The sequence below is a fragment of the Helobdella robusta genome, assembly GCF_000326865.2.
Source record: "Helobdella robusta unplaced genomic scaffold HELROscaffold_7, whole genome shotgun sequence".
In the NCBI taxonomy this organism is placed as follows: Eukaryota; Metazoa; Annelida; class Clitellata; order Rhynchobdellida; family Glossiphoniidae; genus Helobdella; species Helobdella robusta.
This window is the reverse complement of record NW_008705398.1, coordinates 5,602,432-5,629,974: the sequence shown is the minus strand read 5'-3', so window position 1 is coordinate 5,629,974 and position 27,543 is coordinate 5,602,432. Positions and strand designations below refer to the sequence as shown.

The 27,543-nt window shown below is 33.3% G+C and overlaps 4 protein-coding genes across 4 annotated transcripts; all 4 read left to right on the top strand.

Moving 5' to 3' along the window:
- The first annotated feature begins 6,569 nt into the window (after window positions 1-6,569).
- Window positions 6,570-9,852, top strand: HELRODRAFT_108276 (hypothetical protein). Its single transcript, XM_009031095.1, has 8 exons — window positions 6,570-6,903; window positions 7,437-7,549; window positions 7,770-7,886; window positions 8,014-8,157; window positions 8,370-8,644; window positions 8,782-8,896; window positions 9,121-9,226; window positions 9,376-9,852. The coding sequence occupies exons 1-8, from the start codon at window positions 6,729-6,731 to the stop codon at window positions 9,468-9,470; spliced, it is 1,140 nt and encodes a 379-aa protein (XP_009029343.1). The 5' UTR covers window positions 6,570-6,728; the 3' UTR covers window positions 9,471-9,852.
- A 169-nt stretch (window positions 9,853-10,021) lies between these two features.
- Window positions 10,022-12,790, top strand: HELRODRAFT_165248 (hypothetical protein; the record flags this gene model as incomplete). Its single annotated transcript, XM_009031094.1, has 1 exon — window positions 10,022-12,790. One exon carries the CDS (start codon window positions 10,022-10,024, stop codon window positions 12,788-12,790), a length of 2,769 nt encoding a protein of 922 aa, XP_009029342.1.
- Window positions 12,791-15,358: 2,568 nt separating this feature from the next.
- On the top strand, window positions 15,359-16,913 carry HELRODRAFT_165247 (hypothetical protein; the record flags this gene model as incomplete). Its single annotated transcript, XM_009031093.1, has 3 exons — window positions 15,359-15,458; window positions 15,945-16,043; window positions 16,786-16,913. The coding sequence occupies 3 exons, from the start codon at window positions 15,359-15,361 to the stop codon at window positions 16,911-16,913; spliced, it is 327 nt and encodes a 108-aa protein (XP_009029341.1).
- A 6,731-nt stretch (window positions 16,914-23,644) lies between these two features.
- Window positions 23,645-26,683, top strand: HELRODRAFT_165246 (hypothetical protein; the record flags this gene model as incomplete). The annotated part of the gene is made up of 5 exons (XM_009031092.1): window positions 23,645-23,849; window positions 24,315-24,462; window positions 24,731-24,867; window positions 25,493-25,646; window positions 26,254-26,683. The coding sequence occupies 5 exons, from the start codon at window positions 23,645-23,647 to the stop codon at window positions 26,681-26,683; spliced, it is 1,074 nt and encodes a 357-aa protein (XP_009029340.1).
- Between the last annotated feature and the right edge of the window lie 860 nt (window positions 26,684-27,543).

The following is a 27,543-nucleotide window of genomic DNA, read 5'->3' as shown; positions in this document are numbered from 1 at the left end:
TATACAATGCATACATACATACATGCATACATACACACATACATACAGACATACATACATACATACATACATACATACATACATACATACATACATACATACATACATACATACATACATACATACATACATACAAACAAACATACATAAAAACATACATACAAACAAACATACATTCATACACACAGACATACATACATAAATACATACACAGATATAAATATTGATTTCAAAATCCAAATTTACTCTCCGTTCCAGATATTTCTTAGAACGGTTCGTTGAGGTTTTGTTGTTGTTGTTGTTGTTATTGTTCTTACTGTTATTGTGATTGTTGTGGTTATTGTGGTTGTTGTGGTTATTGTGGTTGTTGTTATCATTGTGGATGTTGTTATCATTGTGGTTGTTGTATTTTAATGTAATCCTTGTCATTTTATATTGTTTGTTGATCTTGTTTTAATTCGTTGTTATGCTACCTTTTTTTTTAAATTTTTAAAATTCGATTTTATTTGAACTCAAATAAGTGTTTATAATAATTTCTTCATCATCCCATTCCAGGCTTAGTTGTTTGGAAGTAGTTAGTTTTGCTGTAGTTGCTATGGTCGTTGTTGCTATTATTATGGTTGTTGTAGTTGAGGTAGTTGTAGTTGTAGAAATTGTAGTTGTGGTAGTTGTAGTTGTGGTAGTCGTAATTGTAGCAATTGTAGTTGTGATAGTTGTGGTAAGTTTTAGTTGTAGTTGTTATTGAGGTGGTGAGAGTTTTAGTTGTTGTAGTTGTTGTTTTTGTTGTTGTAATTGTTACGATTGTGATTGTCGTTGTTGTTGTTTTTTCTCAGCAGAATGTTTCCGGTCATAATGGATTGTTGGGATTAAAGGGTAGACATGGAAAAGTTGGACGAATGCATGTCAACGAATGGAATTATGTCAACGACAAATTCATCAATATCAAACTGAAATAGCACAAACACATTAATAGCAAAAACTAAAACAACAACAACATAAACAACAACATAAACAACAACATTTGCAACATGAACAACAACATTTGCAACATGAACAACAACATTTGCAACATAAACAACAACATTTGCAACATAAACAACAACATTTGCAGCACAAACAACAACATTTGCAGCACAAACAACAACATTTGCAAAATATACAACAACATTTGCAGGATAAACAACAACATTTGCAAAATATACAACAACATTTAGAACATAAACAACATGAACAACAATATTTGCAACATAAACAACAACATTTGCAACATAAACAACATTTTCTAAAAGAACAACATAAACAACAACAGGATTGTCTGAACCAAAAAACCAGCAACAATTATATGACAATTAAACAATTAAAAATCCAACACAGCTATCAAAACATGTCAATTTGAATGTGATATCAAAAAACTGTTCAAAATGAACTGCACGATATTAAACAAATCTAGTGTCAAACACATTAAGACACTATCAGGCGACAAAAAATGGCGTAGTAGTTGAAGGCTAATAATGTTTAAAAAAGAGAAATTAAATATTTTAAATAAATCTAGATTTGAGATTTCGAATGTATTTATTTTTATTTTTAAATGCATGAAATCGTCAATCAAGTTATTTTTCAAGTTAGTCTCGTGACACACTGTTAATTCGAGTATTTCAATTGTTTCCTTTCGTAGCAATGCGATATCCGGTCGCAAGGATTAGAATAAGCGGGATGGTAGTTAAAATTCATCTGTCTCTAGATCTGCAAAAATGAATTGGCGCATGATTTCAACTTTTCGAGAATTATTGTTCAAATTTTGTTTGTCTTGTTGTGTACATCATTAACGCCGAAGTCGAGCTGCAGTTGGAGAGTACATGTTTGTTAGTTTGTCGATTGTTGCATAGTGAACACTGGGCAGTGAAAGATTTTTTCCATCTGGACAGATTTGCATTTGTCGGCAGTTGCTGTATCAAACTTTTTCTGACAAATCTGAACGTACCTCTGGAAGGCTGGCAATGTATCGCGACAGTGTGTATCGCGACCGTATGTATCGCGACCATGTGTATCGCGACCATGTGTATCGCGATCGGTGGGCAATTCGAGCCGCAGGAATATGACTACCAATCGCCTTGCTAATAATAATAATACATAACGTAGCTCACAACAACAATAAACTGCATTTAATAATGCATTTAAGTCACACTTCTTACCAATTCTAAATAATATAGAGTCTACAAACTATAAATTCAAAGTATTTTAGTATAATTAATTCAAATGTAAAAATTCATAGAGAATTATAATGTAGTATTTAGTATTCGAAAAAAAATTTGATAATTAATAACATCTTATTGGTAGCGTAAAATTGTACGTAGTATTATTTTTACATTTATATGTTTTAATATAAAAATTATAGTATTGTATTGGTATTATATAATATCAATGTACGATGTACCCATAAAATATCAGCATCACAAAATATTAATGTATTGTTGGATATGTATCATAAGATATCAGTATCACAAAGACAACAAATATTAATGTAGTATTGTATCAGTATCATGAAATATCAAAGCAGTACTCTATCAGTATCATACTAATCCAGTATTGTATCAGAAAAGTTTTTTGAATGAGAAAGCACGGCAGCAATAAACAAGCCTCTTAACCTCTTGAACTGCAAGACTGACTAACTGACGCCCAGACAACAGACACTACAGTGGCGTGGCGTGGCGTGGTGTGGCGTGGCAAGTAAGTAGGACGGCTAATTTATGTTGGACCACTTCTTCCATATTATCGCCATCATCATCTTCATCATTGTCACTCATATTGCCATCAGGTTCATCGTAGCACACATTGTTATTGTCATCACTTATGGTTTTTTTTTATATAATTTTTATCGTTACATTGTTATCAATCATCATCTGTATCATCACCCACGTTATCATCATCACTATCTGTATTGATATCATTCTCCTTATTAGCGCTCATATTGCTATCATCATCTTCAACACTTACGTTTAAGTCATCATTTTCATCACTATCTATATTGTTGTCATCTCTTTCATTATCATTTACGCTGTCACCATCATCTTTTCCAGGTTCATCGCTTCCTCACTACTTACATCATCGTCATCATCTCTGTCCTCACACTTGAAACGTCATCATAATAATGATGACGATAGATGATGACGTCACGGCAGCGATATTTCTAAAGAGTTTTCCCAACAGAGCATATGATAAACTTCGAGATAGCAAAAAATGGCGGTTCGAATGGCATTAACTTCTGGAAAAAAATGATCTTAATGTTATTTATTTTTTAGTATTTTGGTAATTTAATCAATTTTATTTCTTTTTTTGTTTCAAGTTTTTTTTTATTTATTTCATTAAAATGTTAATATTTCATTTTAATATTTTAATATATGGGCGTCGAGATTGTGTAACGATATAAAAAAACTCATTTTCTGCGTTGAGTTGCAGGGTGGGGGTTCGACTGCAGATGCACCCACCGCATATCATAGGCATGGATGATCTATTTGTTTTCAAATCTATGCGTTTTTAAAAAGTTAATTTTACAGAGCGCTATAAAAATGACAATGAATTTTTTTTCTTCAAAGATTTATGTTAATTTGTTACATAAATTTACTTTTAAAATCCTCTGCGAATAGATTGTTGTTTGTGGTGTGTTCAGTTGAAGAGTCGTAAATTGGTGTAGGCGAGTGAACGAGCTGCTGATCTTAAAAAAGTGTTTAAGTTCCGTAATTGTTGTTTAAACTTCTGGGGAGGTTTTTTTTGTTGATGTCTTAATGTTGATGTTGTTTATGTAAATGTTGATGTATCGGAGTTTGTTGATATGTTGATGCCTTTGGTGGTAATTTAATTGTAAATGTTTGTTTTTTTTCAATAGTGTCGGTAGTTCACTGTTTTTATTAGTTAGTCAGCATTAGTTATTTTGTTGTATAAATTTTTGTAATTGATTATTAAAGTTTAAGAAAAAACGCCAACAACAACAACATCAAATATGACATCAACAACGTCAAATACAACATTGACATCAACTACAGCAACACTAACATTTGCAACAACATCAATAACACCGACAAAGGTAACATTAACAACGACAGCAGCAGTGACAACAACACAGACAACGGTACAGCTACACCAACCTAAAAACTGAGTCTGTGCAAAGGCAACCAACCAGCAACAAAACAGACAACTTATCCACATTTCTTTACATTTAAAAATTTTTTCCAAACAAAAGATTTTATTGTTATTATGGTTATTATATCCAAATATTAAAATAATTATTATTATTATCTATTTTTACTACAATTTATTTATCATTTTATTTATTTTTTTACAATTTAATGATAATAAAAAAACTTTTATCTTTCTTAAAATTTAATTATAATGGTATTAATATAGCGCTCTACGCACAGCGTCAGCTTTAAAATAATTAATAATAGTAATAATTATTATAATTATAATAATAATTGTGCCATATTTTTATATTATTATTTTGTTATTATATTTTTTAAACGCCTATTTTTATTAATAACAGCAGTACGGCCAGAAAAAAAGCAGAAATGCAAAAAGTGATTATGAAGAAGATCCCACTGACGATCGTGTAACTGTCGCGACGCCTTCGCGTGACGGGAACGTCGCGTGAACAATAAACAAGCGCGTCATCATCATCATCATCATCATCGTTCTCCTCATCATCATCGTCCTCCTCCTCCTTTTTATCATCATCTTCGTCGTCTTCTTCGCCATCTTTATCGTCCTCTTCGCCATCTTTGTCGTCTTCTTCGCCATCAGCATTCTTTTTTTCATTCTTTTTTCTTATTCCCATCTTTCAGCGTCGTCCCACCGAGCGATTTGTTAATTAAATTTTCCCAACAACTTAACGCTCCTCTTTATGTACTACACCATCTCTCTCTCTCTCTCTCTCTCTCTCTCTCTCTCTCTCTCTCTCTCTCTCTCTCTCTCTCTCTCTCTCTCTCTCTCTGTTACTGTATCTCTCTCTTCTCTTTTTCTCTCTCTCTCTTTCTGTTTCTCTTTTTCTCTGATATGTCGTTTTTTGTCGTCTATTCCGCTATCCCTTGATCTCTATCTCTTTTCTTCCAGTAATTTATACGGAATTTAGTATTGAGAATGACAAATGACCTACGACCTAGATACAGATAGTGTCAGATTTGTAAAAAATATTATCTGAATCATTAATTACATTGTTTAATGTGTGTGTGCGTGTCAATGTGCTGTCCGATTTTGATCATCATTGCATATCTGTGGTCTACTATTATTTCATTTTACTTCTACTAAATGCAACCAGCACTTTCCATACTTATAAATTTATTTCCAACGTTTGACAGAGTTTGATTTGCAGAATATGATAAAACTTAGTTATATAAATATTATAACTGCAATAATTATATAACCATTATATTAACATGCTTATTATTATAATGATATATAATATTTATATGATAATATAATACTAAATAATGGGCCCAAACTAAGTCAATAGTCCGTAACAAAATCAAACAATAATTGACAAGCAAGATAATTTGAAATATCAAATAATTAGCAAATTTTAAAAATTCTCAAGTAGTTTCAAGCGTCCTATGCATAAACGTTATTTTAATCAGCAACATTTTTCAACATATTAACTTTCTTCGTCGATAAAACCAAAAATTAAAAAAAAATGTTCCTCTGCAAAGATCATATAGGATTTAATTTTTCAAAAAATTGTCTTGTAGAAAACAATTCTTTCGTACTATTAATTACGCAACGAAGTAAATAATTTTCGAGCGACGAATCCACGCGGGGTCAGACCGCATTCATTCCACCGTTTACAAGTTTTCTTCCAAGTGTGAGTGTGCGAATGTGTCTGTGTGTGTGTGTTTATTTTCAAGGATCCATTTATTTTTTATTTGCCATTTTGTTTATCTTGTTTTTTGGTCAGACTGGGTAAGTGGTCCGTTGGGCCCTCTGGCCAGTTACGTTAATAAATAAAAACAAAACGTTGAATCTGCAACGTAGGAGCCTAGTCCTACGTTGCAGTAATTGGGACCGTATGCAAAATGGTCCACAGTTATCACAGATTTCAGATCCTTTGCTAATATTTCTTCGATTTTAGAGACTGAATCATCAATGGAATTTTCGCCGTCACGGAACGAATGGAATTTAACACGATAATAGTGGCTAATGGTTGCGTGCACGGTGAGGTCTAGAGTATCTACATGAAGATTTTGTAAGAGAAGCATTATGCGCTTTTATCACAACAAATGGTAATAATTCTTTGAACTAAGACATAATAAGGAGACTAGACTGTTTCAGTGAAAATAATCATACGTGAGTCAAGTTCTATAATTAATAAGCCATTTAATCACAGTTCTATCTAATAAGGAATACCAACGGAGTTTTAAGTAATATTAATAGAGTGAAAACCTATTAATATAATAATTGAAGCACACTACTTGACTTAAAAAGTTTGTTTTGCAACACATTTTTAATGACAGAAATTTCCAACCAAAGATTCTGATTAATAGGATTACAATGTCTATCTAGCTTACTTAACGTTTGCATTTATCATAAAAGCGCCGCATTGTTGTATCTAATCGTAAAAAGGGATCGTAAAACTTTCAAGCTTACTATTTATGTTCCGTGCTTCTGTCTTGTGGACATTATAGTGCGGATATCTCAATTGGACACTCATCGATAATTTCACTCGGATAAACTATTCACGAAAAATGGAGCCGGCAGAATTTGGTAATTGTAGTAGTAAAGAGACTTCTGAACCCGGTGGTGGTAGTTGTGGTGGTGGCTGTGGCACGTCGATGTTTTCAAACATGGATGCTCTGTTCGAGGAGAGGAGTCGATTGAATGCAGACGAGTTTCCATTACTCACACAAGTTGTTGATCGAGGTTTGTTGTCTTTTAATTTTGTTTTCCCTTTCTCCAAAATTCAAAATGTTATTGAAACGAATAAAAATGTTTGTGGTAGTGTCTAAATTCTCTTTTTATGTTGTCTATCTATACTATATTATTACAATATGGCACCTGAAATCTTCTGCCAGTGGCTTTGTACATATTGATTGTAGAACTGTATCCGTATCATCATAGTATACAGATAACCTCTATTTTATGTGTATTCGCATATCTATATAAAAACATATATGGGATGTAGAACATCGGTCTTCTTAATTTATTTTCAGTTTAGAGTTATAATTCATTTGTATTAATTAAATTCAATTATATTACATACACACAGAAAAGATTTTGTAATTATTATTTTATTATTGTTTTGTCTGACTAAAAATTTTTATAGACTTGCTTATTCGTTTATTAGATACTAATTTAAAATGCACCTAAAAGTAACATTATATCATGTGTATTTTAGCACATAAATAACCACAGGGTTACTTATGAAACTTAATTTCATCATTTTAATTCTACAGAATTAGAGTTGATAAGAACTGGACAAGAAGATGGTCATTTCATAGACTTACTGTCCAAGAAACCTACAAGAGTCGCTTTAAAATTCAAATTGCCAGTTAAAGAAAACCCACAAGTAAAGTTTCATTATTTCAATTACTCTGTTCATCTTTGTAATATTTCAGAACGTTATTATAAAGCATATTAAATGCATATTATTTTTTTGTTGCTGTGATGGTTCTATTTATTATTAATAATATTATTATTATTCTATAAGAGTGAATGAAGAGGGTTATTAATGTTTAAAAAATAATGTAACATAAAGATTTAATTATTTTATTTATTTTCATGCACAGGTCAGTTATGTTGGCAGAATAGTGGGGCAGTCGGGCAAAACGGTGAAGCACTTGCATAAGTTGACAGGCTGTAAGATATCTGTCTATGGGGAGGGCTCTATCAGGGACAAAGCGAAGGTTCTAGATTTTTTTCTGACATATATATTTTAAACTTAAACGACATCATGTTTGCGTTATCATATTAAAAATTATTCATTATGTTATTAAAAATTGTTAGTTATATTATTTTGTTTCATTCTCAAAGGAGGAAGAATTGAGGCAGCAGGGAGGCAAATATTCTCACTTGAACTTTGACCTTCATGTTGTCATTGAAACTTGGGGACCAACTGTGACAGCCTACCAGAGGATCACACATGCCATGACCCTTCTTTCAGCTCTCATATCTCCTGTAAGTCGCTTTTCTGCTTGCTGCTGTACTTCAAACAAAATTGCTCTTTTAAAATTAAAAAATTGTCTTATCCTTGTTTTCGCAAAGGATTGATAAATTTTAACTTCATTAGTGTTTTTATGACAGCTAAATGTGATGCAAATATTTTCATCTTTGTTTTACTTCTTTTCTAATCAATTTTAATAATTATTTCCCACGTGACCACATAACAGAGCTACTTAGAGGGTTCAGATCCAGTTGGTTTTCTGTCATTGTACAACCAGTCACTCGGCTACTCTACACCTCATCAGGCCATCATGAGTCCCCCTCCACCCTCTCCTCAGATGAAATCTTCCATGAGGGGGGCATCTGGTATGAGAAACATGGGGATGCAGAGGGGCTCCAGTAGGCCCCCTCTACCACCTCAAAGACCCTCCCAACAAATGGCATCTTCTATGGCAGCTCCTCGACCTCTGCCTTCTCCAAGGAGAGGAGGTGCATTCAACAGGTTCCTCCTGGTCCATAAAATTTGTTTATAAAATCTTATTCTTAGGTTTTTATGATAGATTGAATAAAATTTGTTAATAAATTGAAATGCAATTAATATTTCTCTGAGCTGATAATTTTCTAATTCAAATTCAACAGAGGAAGGGGTAACATAAGGGGTGGAGCTTCTGTTACAAATGTTCAAAACATGCAAGCCTGGCCGACTTACAACGATCAATCTTACGGCAACGATAGTTACAGTAGTAATAATTATGTTAGTTGGTCTTTGTTCAAAAATTGTATGTAGATTTTTTTTCTCTGAAGTATTAACGATGTATTTGATTATTATGGTTCACTCACATTCACTGGCCATCGATGCTTTTTCATTCGCTATTTGATTTTTTAGTCAATTTTCCATTTTTATATATTTATTTTAAATAATTTTTGTGATATAAACTCAACAAATTATATATTTTACCTATTTTGTTCTGTTGGCAGGCTGATGGCGGGAATGCAGAAAACGGTTATACCCAGGAAAATTATGACAGCAATAATTATTCAGAGGGTAGTTTCAACTATGGCTCCGACACTGACAATAGCTACGGTTGGTGTTATTATTGTCTGTACATTCATATTTTGATAGGTTGATTGTTTTGTGTAACTGTTTTTGTTATATAATTTATATAGATTTCAATTGAATATGTAATTAATTAATAATTAATTAATTGGCTTGATGTAACATTATTTAAACAGCTCAAGAAAACCCGCCATGGAACAAAGGGTACCAACAGGGTCCTGTGAGACGCAGCAAACCTATTACGAGTGGATACAGGGCCAAACCTTATTAACATTTATTCTTAAAAACTGTTGCATTATTTTGAAGTAATGGTCTTTATTAATAATGTCAATGTGTATATTTCATTTTTGTACTTATTAATTTTGATATTTAAAAGCATACTTTTTTATACGATGTTTACGCTGATACAAACTAGGCTTTTGGTTTTTCTTAAGGAATGTGTTGTTGAATGATAATATGTTGCAGGCAGGTAACAACTGTAAAGAAATTTGAATAAATTGTGTCATTTCATTTATAAGATCAAAATTTTCTGTTTGTTTATATTTGTTGATTATATATATATATATACTTATAAATATATATATATATATATATATATATATATATATATATATATATATATATATTGGAAATAAATCAAGTTTGAAAATTGTATTCGAACTGGAATTAATTTCCCATGAATTTGCGTCACCGCTTGTTTATTAAACAACAACATACACGACCAGATGAGTTTATTTATTGGTTAACGCAATTATTCGACGATATTCGACGAAATAATAACATTATCCGCTGATTAATAACATTACTTAATAACCATCAAAAATGAGCGATACGTCGGTAGCGTTAAATTTAATTAAAAGCGACGTGGGCATTGGCGATGACGAGATTCAAAATGAAGAAACTGCCTTTGACGAGGAGGGGGAGGATGGCGATAACGTTGAGAACGATGATGTCGAACTCGTACGCAAGCCTAAGGCGGACGATATATTTGCGGTGCTGAAACAACTGGAAGCTTTTATCGGTGAGACTTCTGAGTCCTTTGATGAAAGTCAACTTACTCGTCTGGACGAACTTTCTCGTAATTTGCGCAAGGAAATGGACAACTTATCATCATATTGTGACATGTCTAGGAGCAATTTAGAATTTATTCGCTCTCCAATAAAAGGGATTACAACGAATATCACTAAGAAATTAGCGGTTGGTGGGAAAGAATGCTGCAAAGAGACAGCGGAGGCTTGCCTGATTGAGGTTCAACAGAAAAAGCTGAACCAACAACTTGCTGCACTTAACGACGAGTTATTGAAAGCATCAAAATTCACTGCAGAAACTGAATTAGCCTCTCTAAACGCCCAAAAAGCTTGCGAAGAGGCTATTGCTATAGCCAATCACCTTAAAGCTGAAATGGAGGAAAAAAAACGTTTGGCAGCCGAACAAGCTAGACTAGATGAACTCTTGAAGCAGCAAGAATTAGAAAGGCTACTTGAAGAAGAACGACGAAGAGAAGAGCAGGAGCGTTTGGAGCAGATGCAGATGCTAGCCAAACAAGAGGAGGCGTTTTTATGGCCAACTTTTCCATTGCATCTTCCTACTTTAGCTGAATTTGACGGAGGGATTGGGTGTTTAGTAAAAGCTGATCCTTCCTTGCTTTACGAAGGAGAAATTCTTTGCGAATATATTGATATCATGAAAACTCGTTACGAGTTTTATGACGACGAAGAATTAGTCAGTCACGTGATAAGAGTTTATATTCCGAATTTCAAATGTAACGATGGCGTAGTTGCCTTGAAACCTGGCATGTGTCTCTCTATCCCTCACTGTATGCCGCGACATCAAACAAACATCAGAGAAACAGCAATAAAAATGATGCAACATCAGTGCGTTGGCTGGACAGAGCTTAAAACTTCAGAGCAAACTTTTGACAGTTTCAAGGATGTTCGATTTGCTCAAGCGCAGACAAATTATTTAGGAACATTTTTAGTTGTTTCAAGAAATAAAAAAGCTATTTCTCGAATAAAAAGAAAAGGTGGACATGTGGTTTCTAGTCTTGATTCCAAAATAAAGATTACGGCTCCTCAAGACGCTTTAATAAAGCCTGAGAAAATAGTTCTCCAATTACAACCACTGGACAATATAAATTTAAAACAACTGAAAAAAACGTTAATATTAGCAAACAGTTTGCTGACAGCAAGTTCAATAGTGAAAATGTCATGGGTCAACAAAACATTTGAAAGTCCTATTAGTATGACCGTCATTTTACCGCCAAATCCAATTGTTTTGAAAAAAATGATAAGGAACAAAAATAAAGAAGATGATTCCTCTGGCGCCGTCAAAAAGAATAATAATTTCGCAGAAAACTCGATGAGAGTAAATCCAACTATGAACAAACCTGAGATAGCAGGTACTGCAACAGCTAACGAAAACGAAGATTCCGACCCCAATCAGCCGATGAACAAGCCCATACATTGGTACATGGGCATTTATGATCTGGAAACAGAGGACGAGAGTGATAATGTGTATCTAGTGAGAAAAAAGAAAGACAAATGGGTTGTTGAAATTGTTAATATTGAGCCAACCGCATTGCTCGATGTGGTAACTATAAAACTGTCAGAGCCCATCGAAACTTTTGTTCTGCTGCGAACTACGGTTAGTATTAACGCTAAAGGAGCCGAAATCATAGCAACGCATTTGGATGAAATGATGAGTCAGAAAATTGTCAGTTTCATCGTGTCTCAAGATAGAACTACATCAACTGAATTTGTCGCGTCTGTCATTCCTATTCAGAAAGTGGAAAAGTTTATTACTTCAATGGAAGAAAAAAATTATAACGTAATTTATGAAAGAGATCAAAATTTTTTGATGAAAGAAGGCGAAAAGTTTAGAATAACATTCAGAGGCAATTTGAAATACGTTGACGACCCGTCGAAGCTTGTATCAATGTTCAACGTCAATTTCGATTGCAACCTCTCTCTCTCGTTAAAAGAGCACGACATATTTGTTCAAAAGTGTTACGATGTTTACAGAGGATTCATTCAACTCTCTAAAATAAGTGAATATTTACCCGCGGACGAAAAGACAACCAGCAAAATTCTGACAAACAATGAATCTATTTTCAAAGTACCAAGTCTACCCCTAAAAATGTTGGCGGAACACATGGTAACCTTACCTAAAAACCAAGATTTGTTAGCTTTGACAGTGATGACACGAGCTGAATTAACATATTTAGACAATGAATGTGAACTAAAGAACAGTATGCTTACACGGCTAGCCCTCGAACTCGGAAACGAATGGATCGAACTTGGAAAGTTTCTCGGTGTTTCTTGCACTGTTTTGCATACCATTGAAAATAATGCTGCTCTACTGAAAAAAACTGACCTCGATAAAAAGATTGAAATGCTAAACAACTGGATCAAAGGGCTGAGTCGTTCGGCGAATAAAAAAGAAATCCTAATACAAGCTCTCTTGAAAGTTAAGAGACCTGATTTGATACAAATATTTGAAGCGAGGTTTGAAGAGCAGCTTGTTGGCGCGTCCACGCATCTTTCAAACCCAAAAAGTGAGTTGCTCAGCAGTAACATCATCCTACCGCTCTGAACATTCCACTCAACTGTAGTAACTTTGAACATTCCACTCAACTGCAGTAACTTTGAACATTCCACTCAACTGCAGTAACTTTGAACATTCCACTCAACTCACTCATTATATTAACAACATTTTTTTACATTCCCTTAATTCATCTAAAAAGCTTTTTTCGACAAAAATCACCATAAAGTTTTCATGAGCATCTAAAAATTAGTATACTTATATAAAATATTCCATGTTAACAACATTAAAATATTATGAAGGAAAAAACACAAGATTATTCATACGGAAAGATTCGGTTATTGATTTTGAGAGTGGAGCATGTTGGTTGGTTGTTTGGTTTAAAGCTAGGTTCTGTGCACAAACACACACACAGCCAACCTGTATACACAGCTCTCTACTCCAACAATCAATAAAATTCATTCATTCATTTATTTTTAGCGCCGAGGAAACAACAACAAATTTATTAACTTATTATTTTCGAGATTTTAAATTAATTTAAAACAAATTCATTGAGATTTAATAATAACACAAAACACTGCTATCAATTAACTGGATTCTGTAAAAAAAAAATTGCCGGCATAGGCACTTTTGCATAAACACAACATAGCACAATATATATATATATATATATATATATATATATATATATATATCCACACATGCAAAAATTTATAAAGTGAGAGTGAGAAAAAGAGAGAGTGAAAATGAGAGAGAGAGAGAGAGAAAAGATAATATGAGTAGAGAATGAAAAAGGAAGAAAAGAGTGTTGTAAACCAGAAATCAGGGAGTTGCATGAGACACAAACATTCACATGCAATATACCTAGCATGCAGATATCCAGCATATATTCAGTAAGTTCATCAACTATGTTGTATATTTCATACATCTATTCATTCAATCTTTCGTTCGTTCCTTCGTTCATTCATTCTTTCCTTCATTCATTCATTCCTTTCTTCCTTCATTCATTCATTCATCATTCATTTATTCATTCATTCATACACTCATTCAATTATAACCCACATATTTGCACTTATCTAGTACTTTCGATATAACCGAGTGCACCAGGTCTCAAAATGTTGACACTTATAGACTTGTTATGCCACAGGGTGCAACATGCAACGAGCAACCGGCAACATATTTCGAAGGTTTTGCATTTGTTATAACGAAATGAAAATTCCAAAGCCATGTGAAAGTAGGAATGGAATTTTTTTACATGGGTTCATGCTGTTCTTTACAATTTTATAAAGGGCTTAAATAATAATAATAAAATGAATGAAACTAAAAATGTAATCTATATGAATTTATTTTATAATTACTCTTGCGCCTGAACTTATTCTGTAATGAATCTTATTATGTGCATTCAAACTCAATCAACATGTTCATCCAGTCATGTTGTACGATCGATCAAGTTGTCTTCTTTCTTCTGAGTGGTTGGTTGGTTGATGGTTGGTTGATGGTTGGTTGATGGTTGGTTGATGGTTGGTTGATGGTTGGTTGATGGTTGGTTGATGGTTGGTTGATGGCTGGTTGACGGTTGGTTGATGGTTGGTTGGTGAGCAGTGAACGTATGTTGAGTTGACACTGATGGTCAACGTACATTATAATTTATTTCCATGTCTTCCGAGTTTATTTCTTATTAAATTTAATCTGATGAAATATTAATGCTAACCGTTCTTGCAACATCAACTCTAAGCAGTTCTCTGCAATAACTTTTTTTGCATCGCACGTATTTATGATCGAAATTCTGTGGATATGAAAATTTTTTCATCATCTATTATTTATTACGCATGATTTATTTCCCGAACCTTTCATTGCTCCAGTGCCGCCGTCGTTCTTTGCCTATAAACTGTTGAGTTCGCAAATTTCTTCAACGTATGTACGATGGAGCCTCTTTGAATTAAAAGCTTCCGACGATCAAATGCTCGTACTTATTCACCCTAATGCAGGCAAACGTAAACACAAGCACACAAACACACACAAAGGTATACAGGCACACACAAACACACCGACAGACAAACAAGTACACACAAACACATGCATAAATGCATAGGCGTTTTATCGTATAAATTTATATAAAGGCATATTAGTATTATTATTTATAGATACACAAGACACGGATGGAATGATGGTTCGTGTTTATATAACGCATGCATAGATACATGCAAGGCAGTTCGTGTGGAGTTGTTTTTATAATTTGCATGCCATGGACATATAACATTTTTTGTTTACCGTTCGTTTATTCGCTCGAGTTCTGTCTGTTCATAAAATTTGGCGCGTGTAGAAAGAGAAGAAAAATAGTTAGAAAAAAAGAAAATTAATCCCCAGCGTATATCATTATTTAGTTTTAAAATTTTGTATTAAAAATTCAAATTATTACTCAAATAAATATAGAGCTTTAACAGTAATATCGAAAAAAGAAATGTTATGCCTTTGCCAGTGCACGTATAAAATGGAATCGAATTGAAAGAACTGGATGCACCTATCTAATCTGACACACCGACGTTCAGCTAAGAGAGGAGACTAACAACAACTGGAGTGTGATGAAGACGACTTTCTACACTTCTTGTGAGTTTTGGCATGCGCTCTGACTTGACGCTATGTCCAGCGCTATCTATTATTGCCAGTGCTCTCTGCAGTCTTTTCATCTACCACTTACAAGCTAAGGAGTTTCTCTCAGGTTTCAAGTTTTTTTTAATTTTTCCCTTTAGTTGCCCGTGTTGGCATGTTTTTAATTAACTAAAATAATCGTGCTATTAATTTTTGAAATTCGCTAAAATATTTTCATTAATTTCATTCCAATTAAATGCTTTCAACGACCACTGCAATGGATTATAACAATTTTGTAATTTATAATTTTGTTTTTTGTAATTTTTAATTTTGTTATGTATCGTGTGAGCTAATTAGAACATAAAATTTTTATTCATCGATTTTGAAATCATAAATAATTAAGCGTACGTATAGCGAACTAACGCGAACCTAATACCTGCGTTATGTTAGGGTACCTAAAAACATTATGTTACAGTACCTAACCGACCCGTTGTTACAGTACGTGTGCCCCGTGTGGTATGCACCGAACAGTATTTACTTCAAGCTGCCATCTAATGCTTTCATAGTTTTAAAATACATAACTGTATTAATAAAATCAATAACATTTTCAATGAAGAAAATGTTTTCAACAGCTCATTAACGAAGCTAATTATCGTCAGGATATTAGCCAAAAGAGAATTCTATGTACATATAATAACCATGCGAGGGAAGGCAAGTAAGTTCTGATGGCGCATCTTTAGGAGAGAGATTTATGGAAGGCCTGCAACTCCACTAATAAACTAATTTACAATCTGTCTCGTGTTCCTAATAAATGTTCTAGTGCTAATGATCGTGCAGCGTGCAACACTAATGATAATCCACAGGCGCCATCTGCTAGCTACTAAAAATAGCTGGCAAATAGTTACACAATTGTCTTCTACACACACCACACCCATCCGGTTTATCAATTAACATTGGAAGAAAACTTACTGTTGTCAATTGAATTTTTCAAATGTGTAAATTCAAGGTCATCATTTATTATTCTTCAAATTATTACAATTGAGTTTTAGCATTGTTTAATTTTCAAGTTTTGACAAATTTTTTTAAACGTGGATTTCTTATTTTAAATTTTTTTAATTTTCACATGAAAATCATGAATTAACCAGTACACATCAAATATTCTCGCTACTTATTTCATCCTGTTCATCGAACATTTTGAAAGGTTTCCAACAAATTATTTTCGATATGCACCGGACTGCAACTGCATTCGTTTATTATTCCTCACACACAACTGACCAAACGCAACAAGTCTTATTTTTTCTCCAAACAATGCTGTTTACTTAGCTGCCCACAAAACCGAATGCCTGATCATTAGATGTGATAAATCAGCCAGGCCTTCAACTATTGAAGTGTCGAATGTTCAACCACGCACGCACGCTTATGATGGTTGAAACTTTTTTCATAACATACCTACGCAGATGATTGCTCCATGTCGATGGCGCAAAACAGATGCAAAAAACATTGGAAGGATGTGAAGGCAGGTCAGTCCTATGCAAACTTTCTCAAGTATCCGTCGCTCGAAAGTTTCGAAGCCATTTGCAAGTAGATCTCTTTTGTTTGTTTGTTGTTTCAAAATTAATTGGCTGCAAATTATTCTTCTTGAACAAGTGTGAAATTAACGCATCATCAACTTTCGCACCTGAAATAAAAAAGATATGACTGAATTTGAATTCGGTCCTTTCAACACAAGACCAGGTAGGTGCCCTTAACCATTCCGCCATTCTGTCACCATTTGCCATACGCTACAATTATTTATGGTAATTTATCAGTACAGCCATGATGAAACAATTCTATTTTGAATAAAAATGGTATTTCGCAAAAAATAATAAAAAATAATAAAAACAATATAAACGATAAAATGGAAAATAAGCAAAAAAATTTTCATGGCTGTTATTGCGTGCAAAGAAAAATATTTTTTTTGCTCCATCGCCTGCAGGTCATAAAAAAATTGCCTACTGCTGAATGGAATGAATGATGGCTGGCTGGATGGCTGGCTGGATGGCTGGCTAGATGGCTGGCTGGATGGCTGGCTAGATGGCTGGCTGGATGGCTGGCTAGATGGCTGGATGGATGGATGGATGGATGGATGGATGGATGGATGGATGGATGGATGGATGGATGGATGGATGGATGGATGGATGGATGGATGGATGGATGGATGGATGGATGGATGGATGGATGGATGGATGGATGGATGGATGGATGTGCGTTTGCTTTTTGTTTATGTTCACCATACTACACAAATTGTTAACATTAATCAGTTATATACGGCGGCTTAGCTAAGAGACTTTGTGCTTCTGTTGCATTTTTTGTGATTTCCATAGTAAAACCGTCATACAAATTTGTTAACTTAATATTACTTTTCAGAGTGGCCAAATCAATTTTTAATCTTAATTTATGAACAAATTTGTAAATTTTGACCTCGACCTTAACAAAATCATCCATCGTGGGGCCGGCTTTAAGCCACAAAACCTCGCCCCCAATAACGCGTTTGGTGAATTGTAATGTCATTTTAATGTAATGTTACAAAAAAAACAACACACGCCAGTGTGAGCAAATATTTGAAGAGAGAAGCTCAAAAAATGTTGCAACATTATTTTGGATGTAATAGAGAAACTATAATTAAATATTTACACATTTTTTATGCTTTAATTCAATCGGCTTACCCAATGTGCTGTGAATATTTTTTAGACATTAACTAATTTAAATATTATTTGTGAACCAGCTTCAAATCACATTAAAATTTACATTTCGAACGGAATAAACTGATGAATTGGATAAGGTGATGATTGGGATGAAAAGATGAATTGGATATGATGATGATTGAGATGAAAAGATGAATTGGATAAGAGGATGATTGGGATGAAAAGATGAATAGGATAAGAGGATGATTGGGATAAAATGATGAAAAAGTTCCTACAGATCGTGGCACCAATGCAACAGAACTCTCTCTTTGAGGTGCAACATTTCTGCCTGGGAGGATTTCACCCCCTCTCAGCTCTTCCTCCTCTCGTCTTGCACCATCAGTAAAGAAGGTTTGTTGTTACGGTATGGCATGGTATGGCAGGGTACGATACGGTACGGAGGGGTTTCAATAGTGGGTGAGAAATTTTTTACGGGTAATTTGATAAGGCTGTTCCAGTTGGTTTAAAAAGTGTTTTGATGAAAAAGAATGTAATATGTTGCTTAAAAAAGGTTTTAAGATGAGCGTTTTTAGAGGTTGGTTAGGAAGATTGATTTGGTGGGGATTTTGTGAAAAAGTTAAAGAAACTGAATTGCGATGGGTGGGTTTTGTTTTCATGGAATTTGTCCAAGAGATATGTAGATTATTTGCTGTGGTTTTTTGAAAAATCTGCTTCAGTGAATAAAAATCGAATGCAAGAGTTGCATGGTAAGTCTTTAAATTGGAGTGGAAAGGAATAAAATTAAATAAAATGGCATGAAAGTTGTGTTTTTAAGTTGAAGATGGATGAATGTGCGGATGAAATTAGTAAATTTAATTAGTTTTTTTTCTTTCATGGCGCATATAGAACAATACATGTGCGTGTGTGTGTGTATGCGTGTGTGTGTAACGCGTTGTGTGTGTGTATTTGTGTGTGTATGTGTGTGTAACGCGTTTGACAGCATAAATGTTGCAATACATTGTCAAATAAATGTATAGATGAGCTAACGAACGATTTAACAAAAAATTTAATCTAACCTATAAAAAGTTTTAATGAGAAACAACAAAATGGAAATAATAAAATGAAAATGTATAGAAATGTATAGAAAGAAATAACCAGATGCAATAGGACGAACAATGGATATGAAATATTATAAGACGTCTGTCAGTCAGGTTCATTTTGCTTCATGAACGTTGGCGAAATTATTATTAGCCAAGTTTTTTCTTCGGCGGGTATTTTTGTTTTGCCATTTTTTTGTGATTATAGTAATCAATAAAAATTTTATGTATTGCTGTAGTAATAGTAGTAGTTGTAGAAGTATTAGAAGTGGTAGTAGTAGTAGTAGTAGTAGAAGTATAGTAGCAGGGGTAGTAGTAGAAGTACTAAAAGTATAGTAGTAGTAGAGTAGTAGTAGTAGTAGTAGTAGTAGTAGTAGTAGTAGTAGTAGTAGTAGTAGTAGTAGTAGTAGTGGTAGTAGTAGAAGTAGTAGTAGTAGTAGTAATATTAGTAGTAGTAGTAGTAGTAGTAGTAGTAGTAGTGGCAGCAGTAGCAGCAGTAGTAGTAGTAGTATAAATCGTAGTTGTAGTAGTAGTAGCAATAGCAGCAGCAGTAGTAGTTGTTGTAGCAATAGTAGTTGCATTGTTGTTGTTGTATTGGAGTAATAATCCCGATGGTATGTAGTAGAAGTAGTTGTAGTATATTAGCAATTGTAATAATTTCATGTTGAAGCAGCTGTAGTATCTTTTCTTTATTATTAAAAAAAGTCTTTGAAAAAGCCGAGGAATAATTCTGAAAATAATTCCTCAAATGGCTTCGTTAATGCGCATTACTTTATATCGAATTAAATCACGCCATCGTCCCTCTAAAACGCTTTCCTGTTTTATTTTCTACTTCTCTCTCTCTCTCTCTCTCTCTCTCTCTCTCTCTCTTTCTCTCCCTCTTTCTCTCTCTCTCTCTCTCTCTCTCTCTCTCTATCTACTTCTCTATCTCTCTATTTCTTTTCTTCCTGCAAAATAACTTTTTGCATTGCATTGCATTTAATATGTTCAAATGGCAGGGAAATTATTTTAACAATCAAATTAATTCGAAGAGTACTTAGTAACCAGTACAAGTGTGGTTAATGTTGACACGCATGCTATTAAGGGGTACTTCATGTAAGGTAGAGTTGAGTTGAAGATATTCCAAACAATCCTCAGTGCTGTGAATATGGCACAGTTTAGTACAATGCAGTAAACTGTTTCAAAGTAATACTTTGTAGCAGGCACACGTACGTGCTTTGCAGTACTTATAGTACTTCAAAGTACAATTCACAAAACTGCTTATGAAATATATTCACGTCAAAGACAGTACATTCTATTACATTTTGATACGGAATAAGATGTCGCGCATTTGAACGAAGTACACCTCAGAACAAATCTCAGGCTGCGGAATTTAATAATACTCAAGTAGAGTGAACCCACGGACATAATTGGATACTTTTCAGTGCAGTGTACTGGTTGAAGTAGAAATGTTCAATAAGATCCAGTCAGCCAGCCAGCCGGCACGTATGTCGGTCTGCTACACTTTGCCTGAAATACGCATGCATAAGTAGAATCAATAAATGCTTCCTATATATGAATTATTATGCATGCAGACCATCTACATCTCTTCTTTTACTTTTAATGAGAACGATGATAGGAGCCTTGAGGAAGACGACGACGACGACGATGAAGATTATGATGAAGGCGATGCTATCGCTGCTGCAGCGACTGCTGCTGATTGATGCTGATGATGACTCAACTGGTTATGATTCCAACAACGACAGTGATAACTACTGATATTGTGATGACGTCAACAAGAATGATAATGACGACGATGATGACGATGATGATGACGATGACGAGGAGAGTGATGTTGGTAGGAGGAGTTTTATGATGATGGAGAGATGGATGGTGACGTGGAAGACGATGACCAAACATATGATGATACTGACTGTTAAAAAGAGACATGGTAACAATGAGTAGGTGACAATACGATGACGATGGTGGTGATGTAAGAAGAAGAAGAAGATGATCATGACCACGACGACGACGATGATGATGATGGTGGTGCAAAGATGACGAAAATGGAGAAAAAAGAAATTGCGTTTTTTTTAACTAAACGAAAATTTGTGTGTGTGTGTATATATGTATGTGTGAATTCTTTTCATCCAGTTTTCTTTATGGTTCGTTGGTTCGTTCTTTTGTTCGTTCGTTTGTTTTATGTTCTTATGCTGTGGCTATCTGCTTTCTTTCGCTTTTTTGATATATGTCAGATTTTATACATTATTTATTACATTATTTTATTATCGATATCATTTTATTGTTTTCTTTTGGTTTTCATTTATGTAGTTTTTTTTATTTTTTATTTTTATTTATATCTTTCCAGTTTGGCCTGGTACCCATTCTTAATAAAAAGACTCTCCATGGTTGCCATTAATCTTTGTTTGTAAATGGCATTTGAATAATGCAGCGATTAAGAATAACATTTTTGACCAAAAAAAAATGTTATAAACGATGATTTTTTTTAAATAACTTTTTTTCTCAAATTAATTTTTTTTTTTATCAGAAAAAGTATGAATCTCTTAAAAGCAGAACATACATCATGTTAACGAGATGAGATGGAATTTTAAATGACTTGAGCTCCTGTCAGTAGCACTACGTGGCACATCTTAATTACATTCAGAAATATTCACACTTTTTTATTCTTTAAAAATCAGTAGGCTTACAGACGTAGAAACTGTTACGGCATGCAAGGCAGTAGTACAAAATTAAACAAATCAGTAAATAAATAAATATAACAAAACGGATAAAGAAAAATGATGCATATACAATACAATACACAATATATATACGTACATATACAATACACGTGCGTATAATATACACACATGTATACGTCCCTACAAGCACATTCACACATAAATAAACACACACACACGCAAATACATGATCAACCTTATATTACAAACACTCGTAGATACATACCTATTCATATTATGTTATAATTATGAAAGGTCTACATGAAAATACACGCCCATAAATGTGCGCACATATCTACACACCAGAACATATGTTCGTACACACACACACAAACAAACAAACAAACAAACATACACATATATACACATAAACGTACACAAATACATATATACACGTGAACTTACGAGATCACACTGATATGGAGAGACAAATAGAAATACATACATCTACATACATACAAATACATGCATACATACATCTGTACACACAGCCGAAAGCAAAAGAAATTAATCAAATAAACAAGAATTTCAACGTGTGCACCTACGCATACCCATATCTTGTAGCAAAACCATCCGCATGCGTGACTGTGAATTAACGCAGTTTTATCTTGATTGCATGCAAGTTCAGGATTGTTGTATGCAGTATTGGTTGTGTGTGTGTGTGTGTGTGTGTGTGTGTGTGTGTGTGTGTGTGTGTGTGTGTGTGTGTGTGGTGTGTGTGTGTGGTGTGTGTTCTACCGAAATAATGCCACAAATTAATTTAAAGTTTGTCTTTTTAATTTTCCTTAATAATATACAATACTGTGTGAAATATGGTCTTCTTCCAACACATTCTAAGCATGATAGAAAATTTAAGCATGCTAGAATAAAAACGCTCTCAAAATTTAAACATTTTCAAAATTTTTTTTTGCCCGTTTGTCGAAGTTGTCTAAATCCGGCACTGCCCGCCAACGCGTATTACGAAAAGACGCGTGCAAACACACACACACACACACATCATAAATACAAAATACATAGACATGACGCACGCACACAAATTACACACAAACACACACAAAAACACACACACGTCCAGTGAACGAGATAAAGAAAATAATAAACTGCTTGAAAACGCAATCTGTTGACAATCACCTGTTCCATGGATGTTACGTCATGATGACGTTGAAGGGGGATTCATGCCAGTCAGTCACATTTATTATTTATACCTTCTTCTTGTTAGCGTTTTTTTCATACTTTATTATTTACTTACATGTCGTTTTGGAACTTTATCTATTATTCATCCTTTGTGCTATTTATAAGTTGCATTAATAATCGAGCAGTATCTCATGTTTGTTCTTCAATCTAGAGTGATAGATTTTATTATATATACAATTTGTATAGGTATAAAAATTCAGCTTTCAATCTTTGTTCCATTTCATGTGCACATACTTTAGTGTGATCATCCAAGTGCAAATGATGTTTAGATGTAGTATCATTTTGATCTCAAAATACGATCAAATTAATCATTAAATTTAAATTTTAACTATTTTAAAACATACAGAAGTTTAATTGTTTATAAAATGTTTTTCTTAAAGAGCTACGTAAACTAACTGTTAACAATTTTTCAATTAAGAAAAAGATAAAAATTTTATCAAACTAACCGAACAACCAACCAAACAACCAATTAACCAACCAAACAACCAATTAACCAACCAAGCAACAAATTAACCAACCAAACAACCAATAAACAAACCACCAACAAGAACCACAAAAGAGCTGCTTTGGTGTGAAGATGATTTAGTGAGATCTGCTTGCGGCTACATCATCGCGAACTTCAGACTCAACGTTGCCATAGAAATGTGGCTAGGAAATATCGACAATAAACCATCAATACAATCAGCAGCACAACCACTACCACATCCAACCATACCGACGACAATGGCGCATCAAGTAACTTCAACAACCACATTATCAGCAACGACATCGACGTCATCAGGCTCCACAACGAGCAATGAGAGGTGCCTTTATGAGCCTCAACCTCAGGGATATCTTTCAGAAGAAAGTAGCAAATCTTCTTTTATGTTTCGTTTCATTTGGTTTGATTTCGTTAATTTTGTTTTTATGTTATGTCATTAATAAATATTGTGTTAAAATTCGTTGGTTGCCATCAAGGTTTAATGTGACTGATCTGAAAATTATACTACATTAGACTCTTATTTCTGTTCTTTATAAATTTCTATCACTCAAGTTTCGTAAAACTGGTCGACTAATTAAGCGAGTTAAACTCAAATAATAATTAGCCAAAATTAATTTTTAAACTCTGGACGGTGGGGAGGCGACTAATCAGTTGATCTTGAGTTCGAACGCAGATTGCACCTATCCCTGCCGGCCTATCATGCAACGACTAACTCCGCTGCATTGATTCACGCCATTGATCCCGCTGAGTAACGCTATAAAATTTAACAACTATTACCAATGAACTAAAAAATTTCTTTAAAAGCAAATCTTATCGTTCAATCCTCCGTAGGTTTCAGATACTCGATAAATTGTTCACCAGAGTTCCCAGAAGCTATGCGACTCTGCTACAAAGAATTCTTCAACACCAGGGTGGTTTTCCATCAAAGCATGTTGGCCGTTGTGAAAAGTTCCACGGAAGTCCTTCTTGGGTGGTGCAAGTACGCTCATTCGGATGTTTATAATTAATTAGTTCCTATCTAACTATTTCTGAGTTAAGATTTTTTTTTTATAAAATTGGTGATTATTTGCAAACTATCTGTTTCTACGTTATCTACATTTGGTACATTTCCAACTGCAGCTTCAAATATTTTTAATTTCTGACAATTTCATTAAATTTTTTATTTATTTTTTAATTTTAAATATTTGTTTTCAACTTAAAAAATTTGTATTTATGAACTTTTTCTTTTATCTGCTCTGCGTTCTCAGCTCTCTCGAGAAGTACGAGCAATGTTTGGAGCCGATTGAAGAGAGCTGTCCCGAGGGGATTGATCTTCTCTATCGATTGTCCTTCGAATGGAAGAAATATTATGACATTGCCATTTATATCTGCCAACGTAAAGAAAGTATGTCATTATGTTCAGATTAAATTATAAGTTTCATTTTTGTAAAGTTAACCTATATAAGAACAAGATGTAAGCTTCGCAGAAACGTGTTTGAAAGTGCGATTGCGCTACACACATTGCAGCAAAATCAAACAGATCAAAACCGCAGTTGTCTGCATGCAGTTCAACCAAAAACATAGTTCACAATGGGAAGAATTGTTTCAAAAATCTTGAAGAACGCAAAAAATGAAGCGACTATGTTTTATGAAATTACATTATTTAGTTCGGTTAAAATTTAAGCTTTTTACATTTTTGAATTTTTCTGAGTTTTAATCTAACAGCATTTGGGCAATCAGTTGAACTACTTAAACAAATGCAAATTAATTTCCAAATTGGTTTTTGTATTTAAAAAATCAACCACTGAGAACGGCCGTTGCGATGAGATTTGAAACGTTGAAACTGCTTCTCTGACAAACCGCATATGTTCGATAACCGCTTCAAACAGCAGCCAATGAAATCCCATACTTTACATAATTTAATTTTATAAATAAGAATTCAATTTATAAAAAATTGTAAAAATTATATTGATAACTTATAAAATTTTGAAACATTCACAAACTCATTAAATTATTTATTAAATTTTAAGAATACATAGAATACCTTCCTTGCTTCAACAAAGCTGTCCACGAATCCTCCAGGCCCTCTCTATGCAGGGAGTTGCTGCGGAGAGACTATTCAGACCAGTACATGTACCAGCTGAAGTGCCATTCAAAAAACTCCAGCTACACCAACTCAACACTGTCAGTTATATTATATTATATTATGTTATGTTATGTTATGTCATGTCATGTCATGTCATGTCATGTCATGTCATGTCATGTCATGTCATGTCATATGATATTATATTATATTATATTATATTATATTATATTATATTATATTACATTATATTATATTATATTACATTATATTATATTATATTACATTACATTACATTACATTACATTACATTACATTACATTACATTACATTACATTACATTACATTACATTACATTACATTACATTACATTACATTACATTACATTACATTACATTACATTACATTACATTACATTACATTACATTACATTACATTACATTACATTACATTACATTACATTACATTACATTACATTACATTACATTACATTACATTATATTATATTATATTATATTATATTATATTATATTATATTATATTATATTATATTATATTATATTATATTATATTATATTATATTATTATTATATTATTATTATTACCAACGGTATTTTAAAAAATAACTTATTATGTTGATTATCGATTTATGTTTTTTTACTTCTGATGATGTCTGTTGACTTGTGAATTAAACTTTTCTGCACGCAGACAAGAAATTGACGGACTTATAAAGTGCTTTGAAACATTCGCTATCAAGGCATGCACTCCGGCTGGGCGTGATGTTATATATCCACTAATAAGGCTGCAATACTCCTTCGACTATCTACCAAAATGCGTCAAACCTCGGAACAAGACCGCCATTCAGACGAAGACCACGAAAAGGGTTCGATACTCCTCATCGATAAATTCCTCGTCGAGCTATCGCAGAACAACGCCATCACTACACTACAACTCGTCATCCGTATTTCCAACTCCAACCTGTAACTGCAACTGCGTCTGTCCGGAGATAATTCCAGTGAAATCAAATCCAGAGACCTCCTACTGGTCAATTAATGCGTATAAAAACGGTTGTTTCTTTATAAACGTTTTCACAATGACTCTGTCTTTTAGTTGCTCTTTAAGTATCGGCATCATGTAGAAATGTTATGTTTCTTCTGTTTCCTTTTTATATGTTTATTTATTTGTTTATTTTTATAGATACGTTAGCTTTTATATAAAGAGGTTAGTAGACTTTTAATTCCAATGTTTGAACTAAAATGAACTTGAAGCGTATTTAAGAAATTTTTCACTTTATATAATTGATTTGTTTGATATTTCTGTAAAATTATCGAGATGAAAGATGATGAAAAAAAAGTTTCCTCGATTAAACAATTTATTGAAGTTTGACCAGGACGAGCGTACGTACATCAGTTTCATGAACTACATGATGAACATTTATATTTTCTTCCAACTATTTCCGATTTGTAATTAGGAAAGTTCTGATTATGTACGTACATGTATATGATTGTTATTTGTAATAATAATCTGTTGCATTGCAAGTAGCTTACGACATTCAATCAACATTCTCCTGTCCCATATGAATGCAGTTTCTCAGTTTATATTCAATTTATAATATAATGAAATGATTCAATGTACAATCGAGTATAACTAGGTAACTCATTTCTAGATCTAATAAAACCATGAAAACTTGATGTATATGTATTTATACAGGAACATAGATATATGTAATTATGTGTATATATATATATACATATATATATATATATATATATATATATATATATATATATATATATATATATATATATATATATATGTTGGTAATAGACCATAATTTTTACAATATTCTATAAATTCTACCGAATGTTTGGCGTTAATATGTTTGTAGTTCGTTTTTTCGATTTTTCTCACTAAAGTTTTTTGGTGAACGTTTAGTTTATTAAAATTCAAAATAAACTTATTTTTCGAATTCATGCGGCAAATAAGGCCATATTCGAT